We start from the raw sequence: 21,685 nt of genomic DNA on the forward strand, positions 1-21,685 counted from the left end.
CCAGCATATAAAAAGCAAAAGAAATAATGATCTTTAATGATCTGGCTATTATTCCTACAACAATCTCTCTTTTGCCTTTTAACTGGAATTTCATACTATATTTGACATGGTTTGATATTTAGGTAACAGTTACAAAATTACCAGCCTTCATCCACTATTTATTGTTTCACATCGTAGAGTTGTCACTCCAGGAGCACAAAATAACAACTGAACCTTTTAATAGAATAGTATGGCTTTTGGTCTCAAGAAGGTGATTACAAAATATGTTGAAGCAAAAAAAAAAAAAAATTGGCTGAATGTGAATATATTTAATATTGCTGAACTGTACACTTAAAATAGTTAAGATAGTTAATTATATATTATGTAATTTTTGCCACAATTAACTTTTTTTAAATTGGCTGAACCTTGTGTAGAACCGTTTTCTCTAGGAACTCTTTAAAAGTAGATGAGACTCTGATTTGTTGAGATAATTTAGTTATACTCCTGTGTGAAAAATCAAATATGTAATCATACATACATCTCTTGGTTTTTCTGGACATCAGTTTCCTCAGCTGAAAAATGAAGGGTTTATATTAAATTATCTTTAAGTTTCCTTATAGTTGTAAAGTTTGTTTTAATTTTATACTTCCTTTTTTTAATTTTGAAGAAGAATAAATAGGAAGTGCATTTCACTCTGAAAAGTGGACAGAACAAGCATCAAGTATTATCAGTAGATAACTAAAATCAGATAAACCTCTGAATGTATGGTTGCTATACTGATACACTAAAGAAATTAATGCTTTACATGTAAATCATGTCATTAAGTTTGAAAAGAGTGAGGAAATGAGAATTTTTGTGTTTTTATATGAGTGAAGTTTTAATATTTGAATGGATTTAGACTTTGGATCAATATAAAATGTACATTATTTTGTCCTGTTCAAATCTAATTTTAATCAGGTTGCTTTTACATCTTAACTTGAGAAGAGAAAACATATCATAACAACAGGTTTAAGACCATTGCTCCACTGCACCCCCTGCAAATGTCAGCAGTTGCATTGGGTTGTAATTCTTAGATAATTCACAAATAATTCAATTTAAGTAAAATTAAAATACAATGTACTAGTGAAGTATAAAATTTGCCTAGTGTAACAAGTTATAATAAGCCCAGTGTTTTTCAGTGTATGGAGAAAAGAAAGCTGCCATGGCTTAGAAAGAAATGACCTTTATACGTCTTTGGAGAGAGAAGCCACTCTATACTGGAGAAAGACTTCCATTATGTTGTACTCAACCTTAATACAGTCCTGGCCCCATTGTCCTGAAAGAAATAGAACCAGCCTGCTCCATCATTAAAACTAACCCTTTCCCTTCTTTATAGTGGATTTCTTATCATGCTTTTTAAATGCCATAATACATAGAAAAAAAAAAAAAAACCTGGAAGAATGTTCACCAGAATATTGTTTATGGTTATCTTTGCATATTTGGTTAGAATTTTTTTTTAAATGTCAATTTTGTAAATATTTTGCAATGAAGAGAATAATTTCTGAGAAAAAAATTAAAACACTTTCCAAAGTTACATAGTGTAACTCATACACAGCTAGCAGCACTATAAGTTACCAGTTCCGTGTGTGCCTGGCCTAAAGAGAAAATCTGGTAGGCAGAAATAAGTATGATTTCTTCTCATTACAGAGTATAAGGCTCACATATACCATTTAAGCTCTTGTCATGGGCCAGGTACTGTGTTAAGCCCTTTACATCTAATTTTTAATACAACACAGCCACAGAGCTATTAAGTATTAATAGTAGACCTGAGACTTCACCCAGATCTGTTTAATTTCAAACCCTATGGTCTTAATCACTATCCTATGCTACCTACTGTCCTCCACCTTACCTCAGTTTAAAAAACAAATGACCCTCATCAGAGGGGAGGGCCTAAGATGGCAGAGGAATAGGACAGGGAGACCACTTTCTCCCTCAAAAATTCATCAAAAGAACATTTCAACGCTGAGTAAATTCCACAAAACAACTTCTGAATGCTGGCAGAGGACATCAGGCACCCAGCAAAGCAGATCATTGGCTTCAAAAACAGGTAGGAAAAAAATATAATAAGACAAAAAAAGAGACAAAGGAGGTAGGGAGGGAGCTCCGTCCCAGGAAGGGAATCCCGTCCTGGGAAGAGACTCAAAAAGAGAGGTTTCCAAACACCAGGAAACATTCTCACAGCCGAGTCTGTGGTGAGCCTTGGAAGCACAGAGGGCAACATAACAGGAAGGAAAAATAAATAAATAATTAAAACAAACAGATTATGAGCCCAACAGTAACCCTCCCAGTGGAAAAGCAGCGCAGAAGCCTGCATCCGCCGCTAGCAAGTGGGGGCTGGGCAGGGAGGAGTGGGAGGCGCAGCAGGCAGTGCTTTTTAAGAATCGGGCCACGGGAGGCGCGGGCTGCAGTGCTTTTTTGAGAATTGGCCGGAACACCCTGCGCGTGGACAGAGCAAACTAACTTGGGCTAGCAAACCAGACTGTTGGATAGCTACCACACAAAACGCTGGAACATAAGACACCGCCAGGACCGCACACAGAACAAAGGACGGATCGGAAATAGCCAGCTGCAGACCATCCCTCTCTGGTGACAGGCAGCCAGAGCCTTAAGGGCTGGAAGGGGGCAATCACAGCCAAAGAGAGACATTACCTACCAAAATGCAAGCAGGCTTCTTGGTTAACTAAGACTTCTGGGGGTTCTGGACAGTCATCATTCGCCTGAGAAGGAATGCCAGTGGTACACCCAGAAAACTGCAGCAGGGAAAGGCCATAGTTGCAGCGATTGCGCTCGCCAAAGTCCTGAGCTACTCGGACCTGGGAAGGGCACAAAATGCAGGCCCAACCAAATCTGCGCCTCTGAGGGCTTCCTGAGCGCCGAGCCTGAGTGGCTTAGACCAGGAAGGTGCATGAAGCCTAGGGCCGGCCTCAGACGGTTCCCTGGCAGAGCTACGTAAAGCCTGAGCGGTGTGCGCCGCGAGCAGGGCCAAGCCCAGAGTGGATGAGACACTGCAAGCACACGCCAGTAATATTTGTTTGCAGCATCCCTCCCTCCCCACAGCGTGACTGAATAGTGAGCCTAGTGTGTCCACCACCGCCCTCCCTGCATCAAGACGGAAATCAGACACTGAAGAGACCAGCAAACAGAGGAAGTTAAACAGAAGGAACCGCCTTGGAAGTGACACCACACAACCCACAACACCAGAGAAAGGGCCAGATATACCTTTACCACTTTTACAATCTTTTTTTTTTTTTTTTTGAGTTGATGGGGTTGCATGATTTTTTTTCTTATTTATTTTTTTGTTTTTCTTCTTCTTTTTTTAACTTTCTTAAATTTGTAAGTACTCTATTTCTCTAATTGTTATTTTTTAATAATTCTTCTGGCTTTGTTTTTTTTTTTTTTTTGGTTTGTTTTGTTTGTTTGTTTTTTCTTTCTTTTTTTTCTCTTCTTCTTTTCTTTAATATTGTATTTTTGAAAATCCAATCTCTACTCTAGATTTTTAATCTTTGCTTTTTGGTATTTGTTGTTAATTTTGTACATGTAAAAACCCAATCTTCAGTACCCAGTTTTACCTGAGAGTGAGATTACTGGCTTGACCACTCTCCCCTCCTTTGGACTTTCCTTTTTCTCCAGCAGGTGGCCTCTGTCTCCTCCCTCCCCCTTCTCTTCTCTACCCAACCCTGTGAATCTCTGTGTGTTCCAGATGGTGGAGAATACTCAGGGAACTGGTTACTGGCTGGATCTCTCTCTCTCCCTTTCATTTCCCTCTTGTATCCTCCTGGCCACCTCTGTCTACTTCCTCCCTCTCCTCTTCCCTGTATAACTCTGTGAACACCTCTGAGTGGTCCAGACTGTGGAGTGTACATAAGGAAGTGATTACTGGCTAGCTTGCTCTCTCCTCTTTTGATCCCACCTCATCTCATTCCAGTCACCTCTAACTACCCCCTCCCTCTTCTCTTCTCTTATAACTCAGTGAACCTCTATGGGTGACCCTCAATGTGGAGAAACCTTTCATCTTTAACCTAGATGTTTTATCATCAGTGCTGTATAGATGGAGAAGTCCTGAGGCTAGGGTAAAAATAAAACTGAAAACCATAAACAGGAGGCTTAAGTCCAAATCCTAAGAACATCAGAGAAATCCTGAATCCAGGGAACATTAATCAATAGGAGCTCATCAAATGCCTCCATACCTACACTGAAACCAAGCACCACCCAAGGGCCAACAAGTTCCAGAGCAAGACATACCAGGAAAATTCTCCAGCAACAACAGGAACACACCCCTGAGCTTCAATATACAGGCAGCTCAAAACTACTCCAAAACCATTGATGTCTCACAACCCATTACTGGACAATTCATAGCACTCCAGAGAGAAGAAATCCAGCTCCACCCACCAGAACTCCAACACAAGCCTCCCTAACCAAGAAACCTTGACAATCCACTGATACAACCCCACCCACAGTGAGGAAACTCCATAATAAAGAGAACTCCACAAATTCCCAGAATATAGAAAGGCTACCCCCAACGCAGCAATATAATCAAGATGAAGAGACAGAGTAATACCCAGCAGGTAAAGGAACAGTAGAAATGCCTACCAAACCAAACCAAAGAGGAGGAGATAGGGAATCTACCTGAGAATATTGATAGTGAATATGAACCAAAATCTTGAAATCAAAATGGAATCACAGATAAATAACCTCGAGACAAGGATTAAGAAGATGCAAGACCCAAATATATGCTGGCAGGTGGGTCATAGAAAATCTTGCTGTGACTTATGTCAGAGAGTGTTTTGCCTATGTTTTCCTCTGGGATTTTTATAGTTTCTGGTCTTACATTTAGATCTTTAATCCATTTTGAGGCTACAGTCCATGAGGTCGCAGAGTCAGACACCACTGAGTAACTAATACTTTCACTTTTTAAGGCACTGGGGTCTGCAGTCAGACAGATATATGAGTGAATCCCTGCTCTTAGAGTTGTCAGTGGGCATAACCTTAGGCAAATTAGTTAATACTTCTAAACTTGAATTTTCTGGTCTGTAAAATGGGCAAAATAAATGCCTAACTGATACAACTGCCATGAGAATTAAACAAGAAATGGTATGTAAAGCGATAAGCATAATGTCTGACATACTGGATGTGCTCAATGAATATTAGCTAGTATTTGTGAGGGAGAAACATCTAAATGAGTAGTCATGACAGAAGGCAGATGTGACTAGAGTTAAGACAAAGTTGCAAATAAATTTCCATGAGTGATACAGTCTTCATGAAGAAGTGATTCACGTCTTTTAGGAATTAGTATAATTTGAGCAACTTGAGATTTGCTGGGGGGGATACATTGAGTAGGAATATTTATTTGATTGTACAAAACATTTTTTGGTTATGTTTCTCTAGAAGAACTCATTAGTTTATGAGTACTTATTTTCTGAAAAAATATTTTCCATAAAAAGTGTCACTCAAAAAGAATTTGCAATTTTGTAACTTTCATTTCTCTTGACTTAGGTGTACCACTTTAGTTTTTTAGAGATTTATTTCTGAAATGTTACAGAGAATAAAAAAGTTTGATTTTTCAAAATAATTCTTTTTAATTGTTTTGGCTTTCTGGATTGCTATGCAGGGTTATAATTCTTTAATGATCAATACAAGTACTTTCTTTTACAGAAGTGGTTTCATGATGTCTCATCCAAAATTTCCCTAGTCATTTATGCATTCATGTGTGCATTCATTCAAAAAGAAACAATTGAGTCCCTACTGTGTGCAAGTCTCTCTACAGATCTTGCTTCTTATATCATTCTCAGCACAAAGGCACTGGTTCTTTCCTGAGAACATTGAAAGCACTGAAATTTCAAAACTGAGTAACCTGGGTAGGCCAGAGAAGTTTTGCTAAAGACAGCTAACAGAACCTATTCTATTTCAGTCTTGGAAATTTTGAATTAAAACAGTGGAACTGGTAAGCAGAAACATTTTCATGATTCCCAATTCAATTGTTTGCTCTAATATCAAGTAGTTAAATGTACAAGTATTCTGTCTGTTACGCCAAATGAAAAAGGTGTATAGGCTTGATACATTTCAAAAGAAATAGAAATAAAATTACATTTTAAAGAAACTCTATGATTCTATTAACATCTGATATCTTTAAGGAATATTCTCAGATTAACAGTATCAACCATAAAAATATAACATGGACTGTAGTTATAATATTTTATTTTACTTATGTACATATTTTGAGCTAGGACTTCACCTTAAATTTAGGTTTAGTATTTAAAGTGTCCAACTAGGCTAGAAAGCAATTAGAAGGTACTTGTCTGAAATCTACAGATAATGAAGATCACAGTTGAAAACTAAATCCATATGCATGTCAGTTGGTTAGGAAAAAAAAAAAAAAACTCTTTCCAAAAGTGAAGGAGAGTTCTCTTTATTGTGGAGCTTCCTCACTGTGGTTGGGGTTTTATCAATGGTGCTTTATAGAAGGAGAAGTCTTGAGACTACTGTAAAAATAAGACTGAAAACAAGAAGCAGGAGGCTTAAGTCCAAACCCTGAGAAAACGAAAGAGTTCCTGACTCCAGGAAACATTACTTGACAAGAGATCATCACAAGCCTCCATACGTACACTGAAACCAAGAACCACCCAAGGGCCAACAAGTTCCAGAGCAAGACATATCACGCAAATTCTCCAGCAATACAGGAACACAGCCCTGAGCTCCAATATACAGGCTGCCTAAAGTTACTTCAAAACCACTGACATCTCATAATTCATTACTGGGCACTTCATTGCACTCCAGAGAGAAGAAATCCAGCTCCATCCACCAGAACACTGACACAAGCTTCCCTAATCAAGAAACCTTGACAAGCCACTAATACAACCCCACCCACAGAATACAGAAAGGACACACCAAATTCAGCAATATAAACAAGATGAAGTGACAGAGGAATACCCAGCAAGTAAAGGAACAAGATAAATACCCATCAAATCAAACAAAAGAGGAAAACATAGGGAATCTACCTGATGAAGAATTCCAAATAATGAAAATGATCCAAAATCTTGAAATCAAAATGGAATCACAGATAAATAGCTCAGAGTCAAGGACTGAGAAGATGCAAGAAAGGTTTAACAAGGATCTAGAAGAAATAAAAAAGAGTTAATATATAATGAATAACACAATAAATGAGATCAAAAACACTCTGGAGGCACCAAATAGTAGAATAACAGAAGCAGAAGATAGGATTAGTCAAATAGAAGATAGAATAGTAGATATAAATGAATCAGAAAGAAAAAAGAAAAACGAATTAAAAGAAATGAGGACAAACTCAGAGACCTCCAGGACAGTGTTAAACGCCCAACATTTGAATCATAGGAGTCCCAGAAGAAGAAGACAAAAAGAAAGACCATGAAAAAATACTTGAGAAGATAATAGTTGAAAACTTCCCTAAAATGAGGAAGGAAATAATCACCCAAGTCCAAGAAACCCAGAGAGTCCCAAACAGGATAAACCCAAAGCAAAACACCCACAGACACATATTAATCAAATTAACAAAGATCAAACACCAAGAACAAATATTAAAAGCAGCAAGGGAAAAACAACAAATAACACAAGGGGATTCCCATAAGGATAACAGCTGAGCTTTCTATAGAAACTCTTCAGGCCAGGAGGGAATGGCAAGACATACTTAAAGTGATGAAAGAAAATAACCTACAGCCCAGAGTACTGTACCCAGCAAGGATCTCATTCAAATATGAAGGAGAAATCAAAAGCTTTACAGACAAGCAAAAGCTGAGAGAATTCAGCACCACCAAACCAGCTCTCTAACAAATGTTAAAGGATATTCTCTAGACAGGAAACACAAAAAGGGTATATAAACTTGAACCCAAAACAATAAAGTAAATGGCAATGGGATCATACTTATCAATAATTACCTTAAACGTAAATGGGTTGAATGCCCCAACCAAAAGACAGACTTCCTGAATGGATACAAAAAGAAGACCCCTATATAAGTTGTCTACAAGAGACCCACCTCAAAACAGGGGACACATACAGACTGAAAGTGAAGGGCTGGAAAAAGATTTTCCATGCAAATAGATACCAAAAGAAAGCAGGAGTAGCAATACTCATATCAGATAAAATAGACTTTAAAACAAAGGCTGTGAAAAGACACAAAGAAGGACAGTACATAATGATCAAAGATTAATCCAAGAAGAAGATATAACAATTATAAATATATATGCACCCAACATAGGAGCAGCACAACATGTAAGACAAATGCTAACAAGCATGAAAGGGGAAATTAACAATAACACAATAATAGTGGGAGACTTTAATACCCCACTCACACCTATGGGTAGATCATCTAAACAGAAAATTAACAAGGAAACACAAACTCTAAACAATACCAAAGACCAGTTAGACCTAATTGATATCTATAGGACATTTCACCCCAAAACAATGAATTTCACCTTTTTCTCAAGCACACATAGTACCTTCTCCAGGACAGATCACATCCTAGGCCATACATCTAGCCTTGGTAAATTCAAAAAAATTGAAATCATTCCAAGCATCTTTTCTGACCACAATGCAGTAAGATTAGATCTCAATTACAGGAGAAAAATTATTAAAAACTCCAACATATGGAGGCTGAACAACACACTGCTGAATAACGAACAAATTACAGAAGCAATCAAAAAAGAAATCAAAATATGCACAGAAACGAATGAAAAAAAAAAATCCTGTGGGACACTGTAAAAGCAGTGCTAAGTGGAAAGATCATCGCAATACAGGCATACCTCAAGAAACAAGAAAAAAGTCAAATAAATAACCTAACTCTACACCTAAAGCCACTAGAAAAGGAAGAAATGGAGAACCCAGGGTTAGTAGAAGGAAAGAACTCATAAAAATTAGTGCAGAAATAAATGCACAGGAAACAAAAGAGACCAAAGCAAACATCAACAAAGCTAAAAGCTGGTTCTTTGAAAGGATAAATAAAATTGACAAACCAATAGCCAGACTCATCAAGAAACAAAGGGAGAAAAAACAAATCAAAAAAATTAGAAATGAAAATGGAGAGATCAAAACAGACAACACAGAAATACAAAGGATCATAAGAGACTACTATCAGCAATTATATGCCAATAAAATGGACAATGTGGAGGAAATGGACAAATTCTTAGAAAAGTACAACTTTCCAAAACTGAACCAGGAAGAAATAGAAAATCTTAACAGACCCATCACAAGCACAGAAATTGAAACTGTACCCAGAAATTTTCCAGCAAACAAAAGCCCAGGTCCAGATGGCTTCACAGCTGAATTGTACCAAAAATTTAGAGAAGAGCTAACACCTATCCTACTCAAACTCTTCCAGAAACTTGCAGAGGAAAGTAAACTTCCAAACTCATTCTATGAGGCCATGATCACCCTAATACCAAAACCTGACAAAGATGCCACACACAAAAAAAGAAAACTATAGGCCAATATCACTGATGAACATAGACGCAAAAATCCTCAACAAAATTCTAACTATCAGAATCCAACAACACATTATAAAGATCATACACCATGACCAAGAGGGCCTTATCCCAAGGATGCAAGGATTCTTCAATATCCACAAATCTTCCAATGTAATACACCACATTAACAAACTGAAAAATAAAAGCCATATGATTATCTCAATAGATGCAGAGAAAGCCTGTGATAAAATTCAACATCCATTTATGATTAAAAAAAAAAAAAAAACTCTCCAGAAAGAGGGAATAGAAGGAACATACCTCAACATAATAAAAGCTATATATGACAAACTCACAGCAAACATTATCCTCAATGATGAAAAATTGAAAGTCAGGAACAAGACAAGGGTGCCCACTTTCACCACTACTATTCAACATAGTTCTGGAAGTTTTGGCCATAGCAATCAGAGCAGAAAAAGAAATAAAAGGAATCCAAATTGGAAAAGAAGAAGTAAAACTCTCACTGATTGCAGATGACATGATCCTCTACATAGAAAACCCTAAAGACTCCACCAGAAAATTACTAGAGTTAATCAATGAATATAGTAAAGTTCCAGGATATAAAATCAACACACGGAAATCCCTTGCATTCCTATGCACTAATAATTAGAAAATAGAGAAATTAAGGAAACAATTCCATTTAGCATTGCAATGAAAAGAATAAAACACTTAAAAATATATCTACCTAAATAAACTAAAGACCTATATATAGAAAACTATAAAAAGCCTGGTGAAAGAAATCAAAGAGGACACTAATAGATGGAGAAATATACCATGTTCATGGATTGGAAGAATCAATATAGTGAAAATGAGTATACTACCCAAAGCAACCTACAGATTCAATGCAATCCCTATCAAGCTACCAGCGGTATTTTTCACAGAGCTAGAGCAAATAAATTCACAATTTGTATGGAAATACAAAAAAAAAAAAAAAAAACCCTCGAATAGCCAAAGCAATCTTGAGAAAGAAGACTGGAACTGGAGGAATCAACTTGCCTGACTTCAGGCTCTACTAAAAAGCCACAGTCATCAAGACAGTATGGTACTGGCACAAAGACAGAAATATAAATCAATGGAACAAAATAGAAAGCCCAGAGATAAATCCATGCACCTATGGACACCTTATCTTCGACAAAGGAGGCAAGAATATACAATGGATTAAAGATAATCTCTTTAACAAGTGGTACTGGGAAAACTGGTCAACCACGTGTAAAAGAGTGAAACTAAAACACTTTCTAACACCATACCCCAAAATAAACTCAAAATGGATTAAAGATCTAAACGTAAGACCAGAAACTATAAAACTCCTACAGGAGAACATAAGCAAAACACTCTCTGACATATATCACAGCAGGATCCTCTATGACCCACCTCCCAGAATGTTGGAAATAAAGGCAAAAATAAACAAATGGGATCTAATTAAAATTAAAAGCTTCTGCACAAGAAAGGAAACTATAAGCACGGTGAAAAGACAGCCTTCAGAATGGGAGAAAATAAGAGCAAATGAAGCAACTGACAAACAACTAATCTCAAAAATATACAAGCAACTCCTGCAGCTCAATTCCAGAAAAATAAACGACCCAATCAAAAAATGGACCAAAGAACTAAACAGACATTTCTCCAAAGAAGACATACAGATGGCTAACAAACACATGAAAAGATGCTCAACATCACTCATTATCAGAGAAATGCAAATAAAGACCACAATGAGGTACCATTTCACACCAGTCAAAATGGCTGTGATCCAAAAGTCTGCAAGCAGTAAATGCTGGAAAGGGTGTGGAGAAAAGGGAACCCTCTTACACTGTTGGTGGGAATGCAAACTAGTACAACCACTATGGAGAACAGTGTGGAGATTCCTTAAAAACCTGGACATAGAACTGCCTTATGACCCAGCAATCCCACTGCTGGGCATACACACCAAGGAGACCAGAAATGAAAGAGAGACATGTACCCCAATGTTTATCTCAGCACTGTTGATAATAGCCAGGACATGGAGACAACCTAGATGTCCATCAGCAGACGAATGGATGGGAAAGCTGTGGTACATATACACAATGAAGTATTACTCAGCCATTAAAAAGAATACATTTGAATCAGTTCTAATGAGATGGATGAAACTGGAGCCGATTATACAGAGTGAAGTAAGCCAGAAAGAAAAACACCAATACAGTATACTGACACATGTATATGGAATTTAGAAAGATGGTAATGATAACCCTGTGTGCGAGACAGCAAGAGAGACACAGATATTTAGAATAGTCTTTTGGACTCTGTGGGAGAGGAAAAAGGTGGGTGATTTGGAAGAATGGCATTGAAACATGCATAATATCATATAAGGAATGAATCGCCAGTCTCGGTTTGATGCAGGACACGTGATGCTTGGGGCTGGTGCACTGGGATGACCCAGAGAGATGGTATGGGGAGGGAGATGGGAGGGGGGTTCAGGATTAGGAACACATGTACACCTGTTTCGGATTCGTGTTGATGTATGGCAAAACTAATACAGTATTGTAAATTAAAATAAAGTAAAATTAAAGAAAAAATAAGAAAAAAAGTGAAAGAGAACTATGCTCCACAGGCATAGAGTTTTAGCTTTTCAGCAAACAAAAAGGAATTTCTATTAGATTTGAACAGTTTTGAAAGTGAAGAAAAGTTATAATACAATATATAAACTTCATTATATAGAGCATTTTTGTGCTGATTGATGATACTTTCTTTGATAGAGTATTATTATATTGTGAAAAAAATAAGTTATGGAATTACCAACTGGTACAGATCAAACCCATTATAGAACTGGATCCTTAAGCTAGAACATTCCTAAATTCTAACACCTTAGCTTTATAGGTCATATCAAATGCATGAAAATAACTTTAATGTATTTCTGATCTCAGAGAAATAGTATTTGTCATTATGTAAAAACATTTCTAAATCTACATGTTCTATAGTGTCTGTTTTTACAAAATTTAGAAAGTTTTTTTTTTTTTTTCCATAACAGGGTGAATAAAACAGTATATAAAAAGAACACCCTTTGAGTATTTTAGCTATAATTATTCATTTTTATTAGAATGCAAAACAATTTTGTACAAGCTCCTGAATAGAAATCACAAACAAGCTAATTGCACAAATAATTTTGTGTAGAGAACATAATCTTGCATTTAAATATGCTTTATCATCTAGGCTACTAGGGAAGCTCTACAATATAAGGGTGAAAGATGAGAAATTAATTAGTCTGCTATTTTCTACACTATAACCTTGTTATAATACTATCTACTATTTGTGACCCCATGGACTATAAAATCCATAGAATTATCCAGGCCAGAACACTGGAGTGGGTAGCCATTCCCTTCTCCAGGGGATCTTCCTAACCCAGGGATTGAACCTAGGTCTCCCTCATTGCAGGTGGATTCTTTACTGTCTGAACCACCAGGAAAGCAATACTATCTACAGGGCCAACAAATGGTTCACTTTGTTAATTGTATATAGAAATTATTTGTCTCCTATGCCAAACAGTGATGTCAATCCAACATCTAAAACAGTGCCAATATATTTTGGAGATTAATTTTACAATAACATATATGAAATGAATCACCAGTCCAGGTTTTATGCATGATACTGGATGGTTGGGGCTGGTGCACGGGGACCACCAGAGGGATGGTATGGGGAAGGAGGAGGGAGGGGGGTTCAGGATGGGGAACACGTGTATACCTGTGGATTCATGTTGATATATGGCAAAACTAGTACAATACTGTAAAGTAATTAACCTCCAAATAAAATAAATAAATTTATATTTTAAAAAAAAAGATGAGAATGGAAAAAATAAATAAAAATAACAATGCCTACTATTTTCTGAGATTCTCAAAAACAATATTAGGCAGTCATAGCTGTCTGACCCAACCAAAGTTAATTAAACAAATATTATTCTCCACCTATGCTGATAGGCAACAATAGCAAATAATTTTTTGAATGAAATACAGAACAATTTGAAACTCAGAGAAGCAAACTCACATTTGTCACGTTTTTTAAAAAATGTAACAAAATACAATGGTGATTAAAAAAAACAAATTATCAAGTGTTTAATAGAAATCTAGACTTGACTATTCATCTCAAAGAATCACTAACAACTATTAACTTATAATACAAGATATATACATATATTTAATTTTCTATATTTAATAAAATTTAAATTATATTTAATTTTCTATAAATTTATATATACAGATATAATAAAGTTTAATATTTTATAAATAAATTGGAACTTTTATAAATAAATAAATAAATTTGGTATTTTATAAAATAAATTTATATAGCAATTGGTACTTCTGATGATCAGATTTTCTTTTATGAAAAAATTTCTAAAGTAGGAGGCCACATAATATAACAAAACCTATTTTAAGATATCAGTAAATGTGTACTTATTGACTTCAGAAACAATGAATTATTGAAAAGGAACACAAATGTGTCTTATAATGGATGCAATATACCCCTGTTAAAAGCACCCATCATTAAGACCGATGCCTTATGCTTTTAGGCTAAAAAAAGTCTTCAACCTCATAATTCTAATAGATTTTAATTACTTTCCTCACAGTAAAATTGTGTCCTCATTTCCATTTCAACAACAACAACAAAAAAATCGATAATATTGACCATTCTAAGAATCAGTAATCCTTCAGGCAGAACTTGATTTACACACAGCTCATTTATGAAAAAAATGACTAATAATTGAATGAGTGTAAGTGTTTTCTGCTACATTTTCATATTGGATAATGCAACAAATTGAAAGGAAGGGAAAATCTTCCCAAAGTGACATTGTGACTATGATTATACTTTTGTTTCATGCTTAACACAGTGATTCAATCAGTAAATAACTACATAATGTCTAAAATTTGCTATTTATATATTTAAATGAAAAATTCAGTTAATATACTATTTCATGTTATTACAGTCATTCTGTAATGTAGATATTATAATCTACTTTTAACAGAGAAACTGAAACTCAAAAAGTTTTGAAGGAGGTTTTCTATTTCCATCACAAAAAATTAAATTAATTTTCAAATGTATTTAATATTTAAAATCTATGATTTGACAGTTAGTTGAATTATTATTCTGTTCATTTTATTACAAGTTTTAATACCATCATCATTTTGTCATTTATGTGACCTAAATTTTGGAGTTCCATTTCTTAATCTAGTGTTTTCAGCCTAAATAATTTTCCAATTAATACAATATCTTAGGAAAAGATTTTCCCAAATACTTTAAATCATACTTGTGCTCTTCTTTGCCAACTACATTCAAAACAATTTCACTTTAAGTAAGACATAGTTTTGCATATAACACAAAGTTTATAAAGATATATATTTTAAAGGATATTTACACAAGTACCTTTTAAAATAACAAAAATGCATATAAATTGTTAGCCTAAGATGGTCTGAATTAATCATTTAATTATTTTGTTAAACTACCTCCATAAAAATAAAGGAAGGTCTTTTTTCCAATATCTTTAGCAGTCAAAAGAAAAAAGATTGTCAGATATAACTCTGAAAGATTCTCATATTCTTAATCCAAAATAAAATATATTAGAGCTATAAGAAAGTTAAGAATCAGGAGAGTTTCAGAGGAAACAAGTAATTCTGACAACATTGTTTTCCCTGTTTCTTTCTTTCAGGACTCACCACATTGTCAAGTTCTTTAAAAGTGCAGGGTGCTCAAAAGAAGGAAGCCACTTAAATGATACTATATTAAAACTTTGGAAAATGTCCTAGATTAAAAAAATTTAAATTGCCCCATCCAATTCCTTTGTTGGCTTTTTTCTACATGTCTTTCATTAATAGTAATACACACAATAAAAATCAAAGACAATTTAAAACACAAACTACATCTCTCAACCAATTAAAATGCAATCACCCAGACAGATGCTAGATAGAATCGTTGCTTTCAACCTAGAACATTTTATTTAAAACAGACTAACTTCAATCACTATTTTATGACATTTCTCATGTACAGTAAGTCCTTTGAGAACTAAGAGTAACCTAAAGTCAAATGGCATTAGTTCTAAATAATTTAATTTTGGCAAAAACCATCACAATATTGTAGTTAGCCTCCAATTAAAATAAATAAATAATTTGTTTTTAAAAAGAAATCAATCTTTTCTTTTTTCTTTTTCTCTTTGAGCTTTCAGAAAACATGTGTCATTTGAAAAAGATAATGCATTCTATTGCTTTTAAAAACACAGAAAGGAGTGATCTATCTAAACCCTAGCACAAAAGCATTTAGGTGTTAATACTTACCATATGGGCATTTAGCCTTATAAGTTGATATGAGGTACTATCATCATTGGTTAAATGCCAGTGATAGAGAAGAGGAAAATATAGCATATGCCATGGTTTACAAAACAAGTCATAAAGTTATTTTTTATGGCAGAAAATCTATCTATATAAGAGCCAATGCCAAGTTTATTGATATAGTGTGCTATCTAATTACTTACCACTGGAATATTACTGGGTTCAGATACACTAATCCATTAGGAGAATAATTTTCCCCTGCAAAGAGAGGAGTGATCAAGGTAGCCCCATGCCAAATTCTCAGCATTTTTGTTATGCAATGAGAGTCATACTGACCCCCAATCCCAACACAGGCAAGGTAGTTGAGATGTAGCCATTTAATCTCTACAGGGAGTCCATGAGCTTGACAACAATAACACTTGCAGTCCTATGATTAAGTGACTATTAGAGGTAACAGGAAATCCTTGAAGAACATAAATGGAGGGTCACCTTCCATATTTAGGAAATGAAATTTCCTAGATTTCTAGTGGAAAATAAGAATCAATTCCTAAAAGAAATTCAATAGATCAACGACTTGTCCAGATACTTACGCCACAATACCTGAGAGATGGAACATTTCAGCTGTCAGGTAGGAGAGATAACTGTATAAGAAGACAAAGAGAGGTTCGATGACCCGGATGGTCTTTGTAAAGCGAGTGGTAAAGGCAGCAATCATGCCGAACAAGAGCCCGATGAAAATGCCTCCTATTCCAACCAAAAAAAACTTTCCTATCCCAGCCAAAATGTCCAATGGTTTGATAGATGGCATTTCAGAGAAAGATTTGAACAGCTTATAGAGCACCTATTAAAAAAAATTTTAGAGTGAATTTACCAGTCAGGAAGGTCTCAATTTATGCCTTTCTAGTTTGAAGTTTCTCAACTTTGAAGTTCTTCAACTCCCCATTTCCTTCCCAATATGAGTTCCTAGAAAGCTTCCTTATATCAAAAGATATTTCTGCAGATAAGTATCAAATTATGCATGATTCTGCTTGAAAATGTCTGATGGGCTGTGAATATATCCTTTATGGCTAAAATATTCTTGTAACATGACTAGGAAGACTGTGACCTCTAGAAGGCATATCCTAATTTTCTCTTAATAAACTGATAAAGGTTAGTATAGTATCAAAGAAGCATTTTTATTTTTGAAAACATATTAATGGTGAGTAAATCATATTATCTAAATTCATAACCTTATTCCTAGGACTAAATTGTTCAATCATGGTCTAAACCAGAATTAAATTATTATTTAAATTTCAAGGGTGAGCATAAGGAAACCTGATTAATTACCATGAAAACTCACGTCTGGGATACTTACAACAGTAACAGCATCATTAAGGAGGGATTCTCCAAACACCAAAATGTGAAGCTTTTCATTCACATGAATTTCTTCAAATACAGAGAGTACAGCCACAGGATCTACTGCAGCAATCAAACTACCAAACCAAAGGTTATGGAGCAATGACACATCTTCCAGGTTGAAGAGCTTCACCTGACATATGCCATAGAGGGAGAGGCCTATTCCAAATGCATTCCACATTGTTCCAACTACAGCATACAACAGAATGGTCCCTATGTTTTCAAAAAATGGCCGACTGGGCATAAAATATCCTGCATCAAGGACTATTGGTGGAAGTAAATACAAGAAAAATATATCACTGTTCATGACTGGTGGGGATTTGTCATTTAAACTGTAAATTAGTCCTCCCATGATGAGACCTACAAATATCAAAAGGCAGCTTTCAGGTACAACTGCGGGTATCTTATTATAGAGATGAAATCCTAGAAAAGAGAAAGAAAAATAGACTGATAAACATCTTTATTATCAATCGTCCTTATATGTCAGCCTTCTTGTCAAGTCTTATGATTTCAGGAAAATAGCTTCTCAGTCATTTTACATTTTAATAATGACTTAATAAAGATGCAGAGGTATGAGTGAAGACACTTTCCTTTATGATGGAAAATATTTACTAATAGAATTAAAATATTCACAACTTACAGCAAGTTTATTCATATGCCCACTGAATCATTTTCAAATATGAGTGTGTATTCTAAAATAGAAACACACTTATCAGCTTGTAATGTTCTTCTGCTTTTCTCATGATCATAGTCAAAGACATCAGAAACTTAAAAATATAGAAATGACAACCATAATTCAAATGTCTGCTTTGAATAATAAGAGTTGAAAAGGGCTTTAGTAATCATAACTGATTCTTCACTCATAAGGAATCATAATTATTTATAAGGAAACTGAGACCAAAGAAGTGAAGCTACTTTTCATGGCTGAACAGTAAGTATGTGGTGGAGCTGGGATGATAACCTAGACAGATATCTTGACTTTTAGCTCAATGTTCATATAATTACCCCAAACTGTCACTTAGTCTGATTGACAGATATGGGCTTACATAAATGCATACTACTGAATTATCAAAATACAATCCCAATTATAAAGTTTGTTTCTCATAGAATGATATGATTCTTCCCATGAGGGAAATACAGCCATCTCTAACAACCTATATGGCAGCAGTTCTCTGTTTTATGCTGTATTCTTTTTCCTCTGCCCACCTTATATTCCACATCATCATGCTCTAACTTACATGAAGCCTACAGAAAATTACTCTAATTATCATCAATCCTCTCTATTATAGAAAGGACCTTAATGACCATCTAAGATAATCCATTCCTTCCTGTCTAATCCAGTCCTCACCAATACTCTGCTGAGATCCTTTTCTAATATATTTGTTAGTTAATTTGACTACAATTTTCTCAAGGATTGAGGATAGTTTTTACAATAATCCCCTAGCACATTGCTAGCACATAGAAATAGCTCAACAGATATTTATCAAATAAATAATGAACACATTTTAGAAAAGAAAGCCAGTTGGTTCCTATGCTAGAGTTTATTTCGAAATATTTTCAAAAGTGCTTTCATGTATATGCTTCTATTTGATTCTCTCATCAAACCAACAGCAAAGTGTTAATTACTCACTTGTGTCCAACTCTTTTAGACCTCATGGTTTGTAGCCCACCAGGCTTCTCTGTCCATGGAATCCTCCAGGCAAGAATACTGGAGTGGATTGCCATTCCCTTCTCCAGGGGATCTTCCTGACCCAGGGATCTAACCCAGATCTCCTGCATTGCAGGCAGACTCTTTATCATCTGAGCCACCAGGGAAGTCCATCATACCAAAATAGCAATGTAAATACTGTTTTTCTCATATTAAAAATGATATATATGAGACAAAGAAGTACTTTACTTATCTAACACATACTTATTGAGTGCCTATGTGCCAGGCACTGGATCCTAATTTGAGCAAATTTTAAATAGCTCATAGTAATCTTATCTTTCCACTAAACCATAATGTGTCCTTCTTTATCCTCTACAGAATCACTTATTTTCTCTAGGCATTGAAATAATTTGAAAACTTCTCATGGGAAGGATGGGGCCTTATTCATCACTGTAGCCCCTGGCCCCAATATAATTCTTCACACATAAAATGTATTAAAAAATATGTGTTGAATGATGCTAACAAGGAAGGCTTTTTAAATTAATTAATTAATTAATTGATTAATTTGGTTAGCTTTTTAAATTTATGTTCTCTTACAAGGTCACAGAAAAAAATTATCTGTCAGTGATGGTTCAATAAATTCCTACTTTAACAAATGGGAATGGAAGACTACTGGGAAGTCCCTTTGCCCTATCATCCTGAAATTAACATTTAATTAGACTACTTAATCTAATCAACATATCTAATAATATAAAAATAATTTAAAAGAACCTGCACCCTAATAATCTTAATTATTAACGCTAACAGTTTAAAAGAATACACAAATGTTCTTTATTATCACCCAAGACAGTATGTACTTCTAATCAAGGAGGCATGAAATGAGCATTCTAGTTCCATTTTGTTGAATTTCACAAAGCATCTTCTCTTCCTGGGCCTCAGATTTCCTATCTACAAAATAAAGGAGTTGGATGAGAATGATTTCTAAGGGTTTTTCCAGCTCTGACAACCTATCATGCTATGAATCTATGGATTTTTTGTGTCATCATTAAATAATATATTTCATGAATGGTAAAGCTTTAGTATATAAAGTCACTTAAATAAAACTTTGAAATGCTGAACATGATTTATTTTAGAAAAAAAATTCATTTTAAAATAACAAAATTCTATAGACTTTGAAGTTTTCCTGATATTGCTTTTGTTCTGAACCTAGAAAAATGATAACTTTATCATAAATACTTTAACACCATCAAGGCAAAGGTCTGATAAATTATTAAAGAACATAAAAAGGAAAAACGAAATAAATCCCCTTAGGAGAATCATAAAGCTAGAAATTCAGGGTGTTCATAAAGTTGAAATAGTTAAAACATAACAGTTCTTCTCTTTCTGGATCTGCTCTTAGTGTGTGTTTTCTCTTAAATTCTGAGTAATGGCATAAAGGCTTATCTTTTAAAAAATACAAAACGGACTTGTCCCATTTTGTTACTACCGAAATGCTGTCTAAAGACTCATCAGTTAGTATCATTCTATTTAGATTTCTCTGCTCTCCCTTTTAAAATTATGCCTTGTCCGCTCAACCCTTGAACAACTGGGACCCTTTACAGTCTAAGTCCCTTTGCTGGGCCTATTCCTGCCTCCTCCCACTGGGAGACCACCAACATTTGAACATGATCATTGCAAGAAGGTTTGAGCTATGAAGATAAAGATCATTTTGGAAGAGCTAAGGAGGCAGATATTCCAGTTTGCCTTTCTCTGTTCTGTTAGGAAAAAGGTGCCTTTCTTAACATCTGGAAAAGCCCTGAGATCCCCCACCCACTCCGTGCTCCACTGTCCCTATTAGGCAACTCCCTGGGAAAGCCTTCAGAAATTCCTCACTTACCTATCTTTGCCAGAGAGGCTAACATAATCCAGAGTGTGATCTCAAAAGGAGTCTGCACATGCTGGTAATCCAGGGAGAAGAGAAGTGTGTGAGCAGATGCCACCGAGTCATTATCCTGAATTCTTTTGGATCCCCAGGTGTCATTTTCTGCCCTCAGGTTCCAGTAGTGCAGCATGCTATTCCCAGAGGTTCCCAGAAGCTGGGAGCAGAGCTGACCCAGCAGCAGAGGCAACAGGAGCCCCAGCCTGTGAACCATCACCAGCTCTGCCAGCTGTGCTTGCTTAAGTATTTAATCTCCTTTCCAGCTGCAGCTGCTCGCAAATGTGGTTTGCTGTCCTTGACCCTTAGTCTTTCTGGCTAGTATTTAATTATCAGTGAAAATTTCAGCAGCTCCCTGGAGATCCAGAAGAGAAATGATGGGCTGTGATTCCCTGGAATGAAATTAGAACCTGAGCTAGCAGACGGAGTAAAATGGAACAAATTCATTGATTGACATAGAAAAGGATCTTACCCCCAGTCCTAACTTCCAGGGGAAGAAAACTACTGTAACTGGATTCTGGCCACTTAGGAATCTATTTTATTACTATAAAATAAATCCAATTCATAAAGGATATGGAAACGTATTCAAGAAGAATTATCGAATCTGCAAAGATTATCAAGGACTGTGCAAATGAGAACCTGAAATAGGATGCCAAATTCCAGCTGCCTCTTGGGCAACACTCTAAACATTAGAGCTCCTGTTTCCACAGAGAGAGGTGAAGGGGTTGAAAAAATTAAATCACCTACTCCTAAAAATTCCAGGAGAAAAAAAAATGTTTTTAGTGTGAATAAGGGCCCTAGTACTTAAGAGCAGGATAGGTCAGTTCAGTTCATTTCAGTCACTCAGTAGTGTCCAACTCTTTGCAACCCCATGAATTGCAGCACGCCAGGCCTCCTTGTCCATCACCAACTCTTGGAGTTCACCCAAACTCATGTCCAT

General features: G+C 35.5%; 1 protein-coding gene across 1 annotated transcript in view; it reads right to left on the bottom strand.

Annotated features, from left to right (window-relative positions):
- The window catches only part of LOC120881616 (sodium/hydrogen exchanger 2-like), a 95,385-nt gene extending 74,423 nt beyond the window's left edge, over nt 1-20,962 (bottom strand). Inside the window, exons 1-3 of the mRNA XM_040265314.1 lie at nt 20,707-20,962; nt 17,142-17,605; nt 16,378-16,628 (exon numbers count right to left, since the gene is read on the bottom strand). Of these exons, the coding sequence (XP_040121248.1) occupies nt 16,378-16,628; nt 17,142-17,605; nt 20,707-20,962 (971 nt within the window). The remainder of the gene's footprint in view (nt 1-16,377; nt 16,629-17,141; nt 17,606-20,706) is intronic.
- Nucleotides 20,963-21,685: the final 723 nt, after the last annotated feature.

Source organism: Oryx dammah, unplaced genomic scaffold, assembly GCF_014754425.2.
Source record: "Oryx dammah isolate SB20612 unplaced genomic scaffold, SCBI_Odam_1.1 HiC_scaffold_23, whole genome shotgun sequence".
NCBI lineage: Eukaryota > Metazoa > Chordata > Mammalia > Artiodactyla > Bovidae > Oryx > Oryx dammah.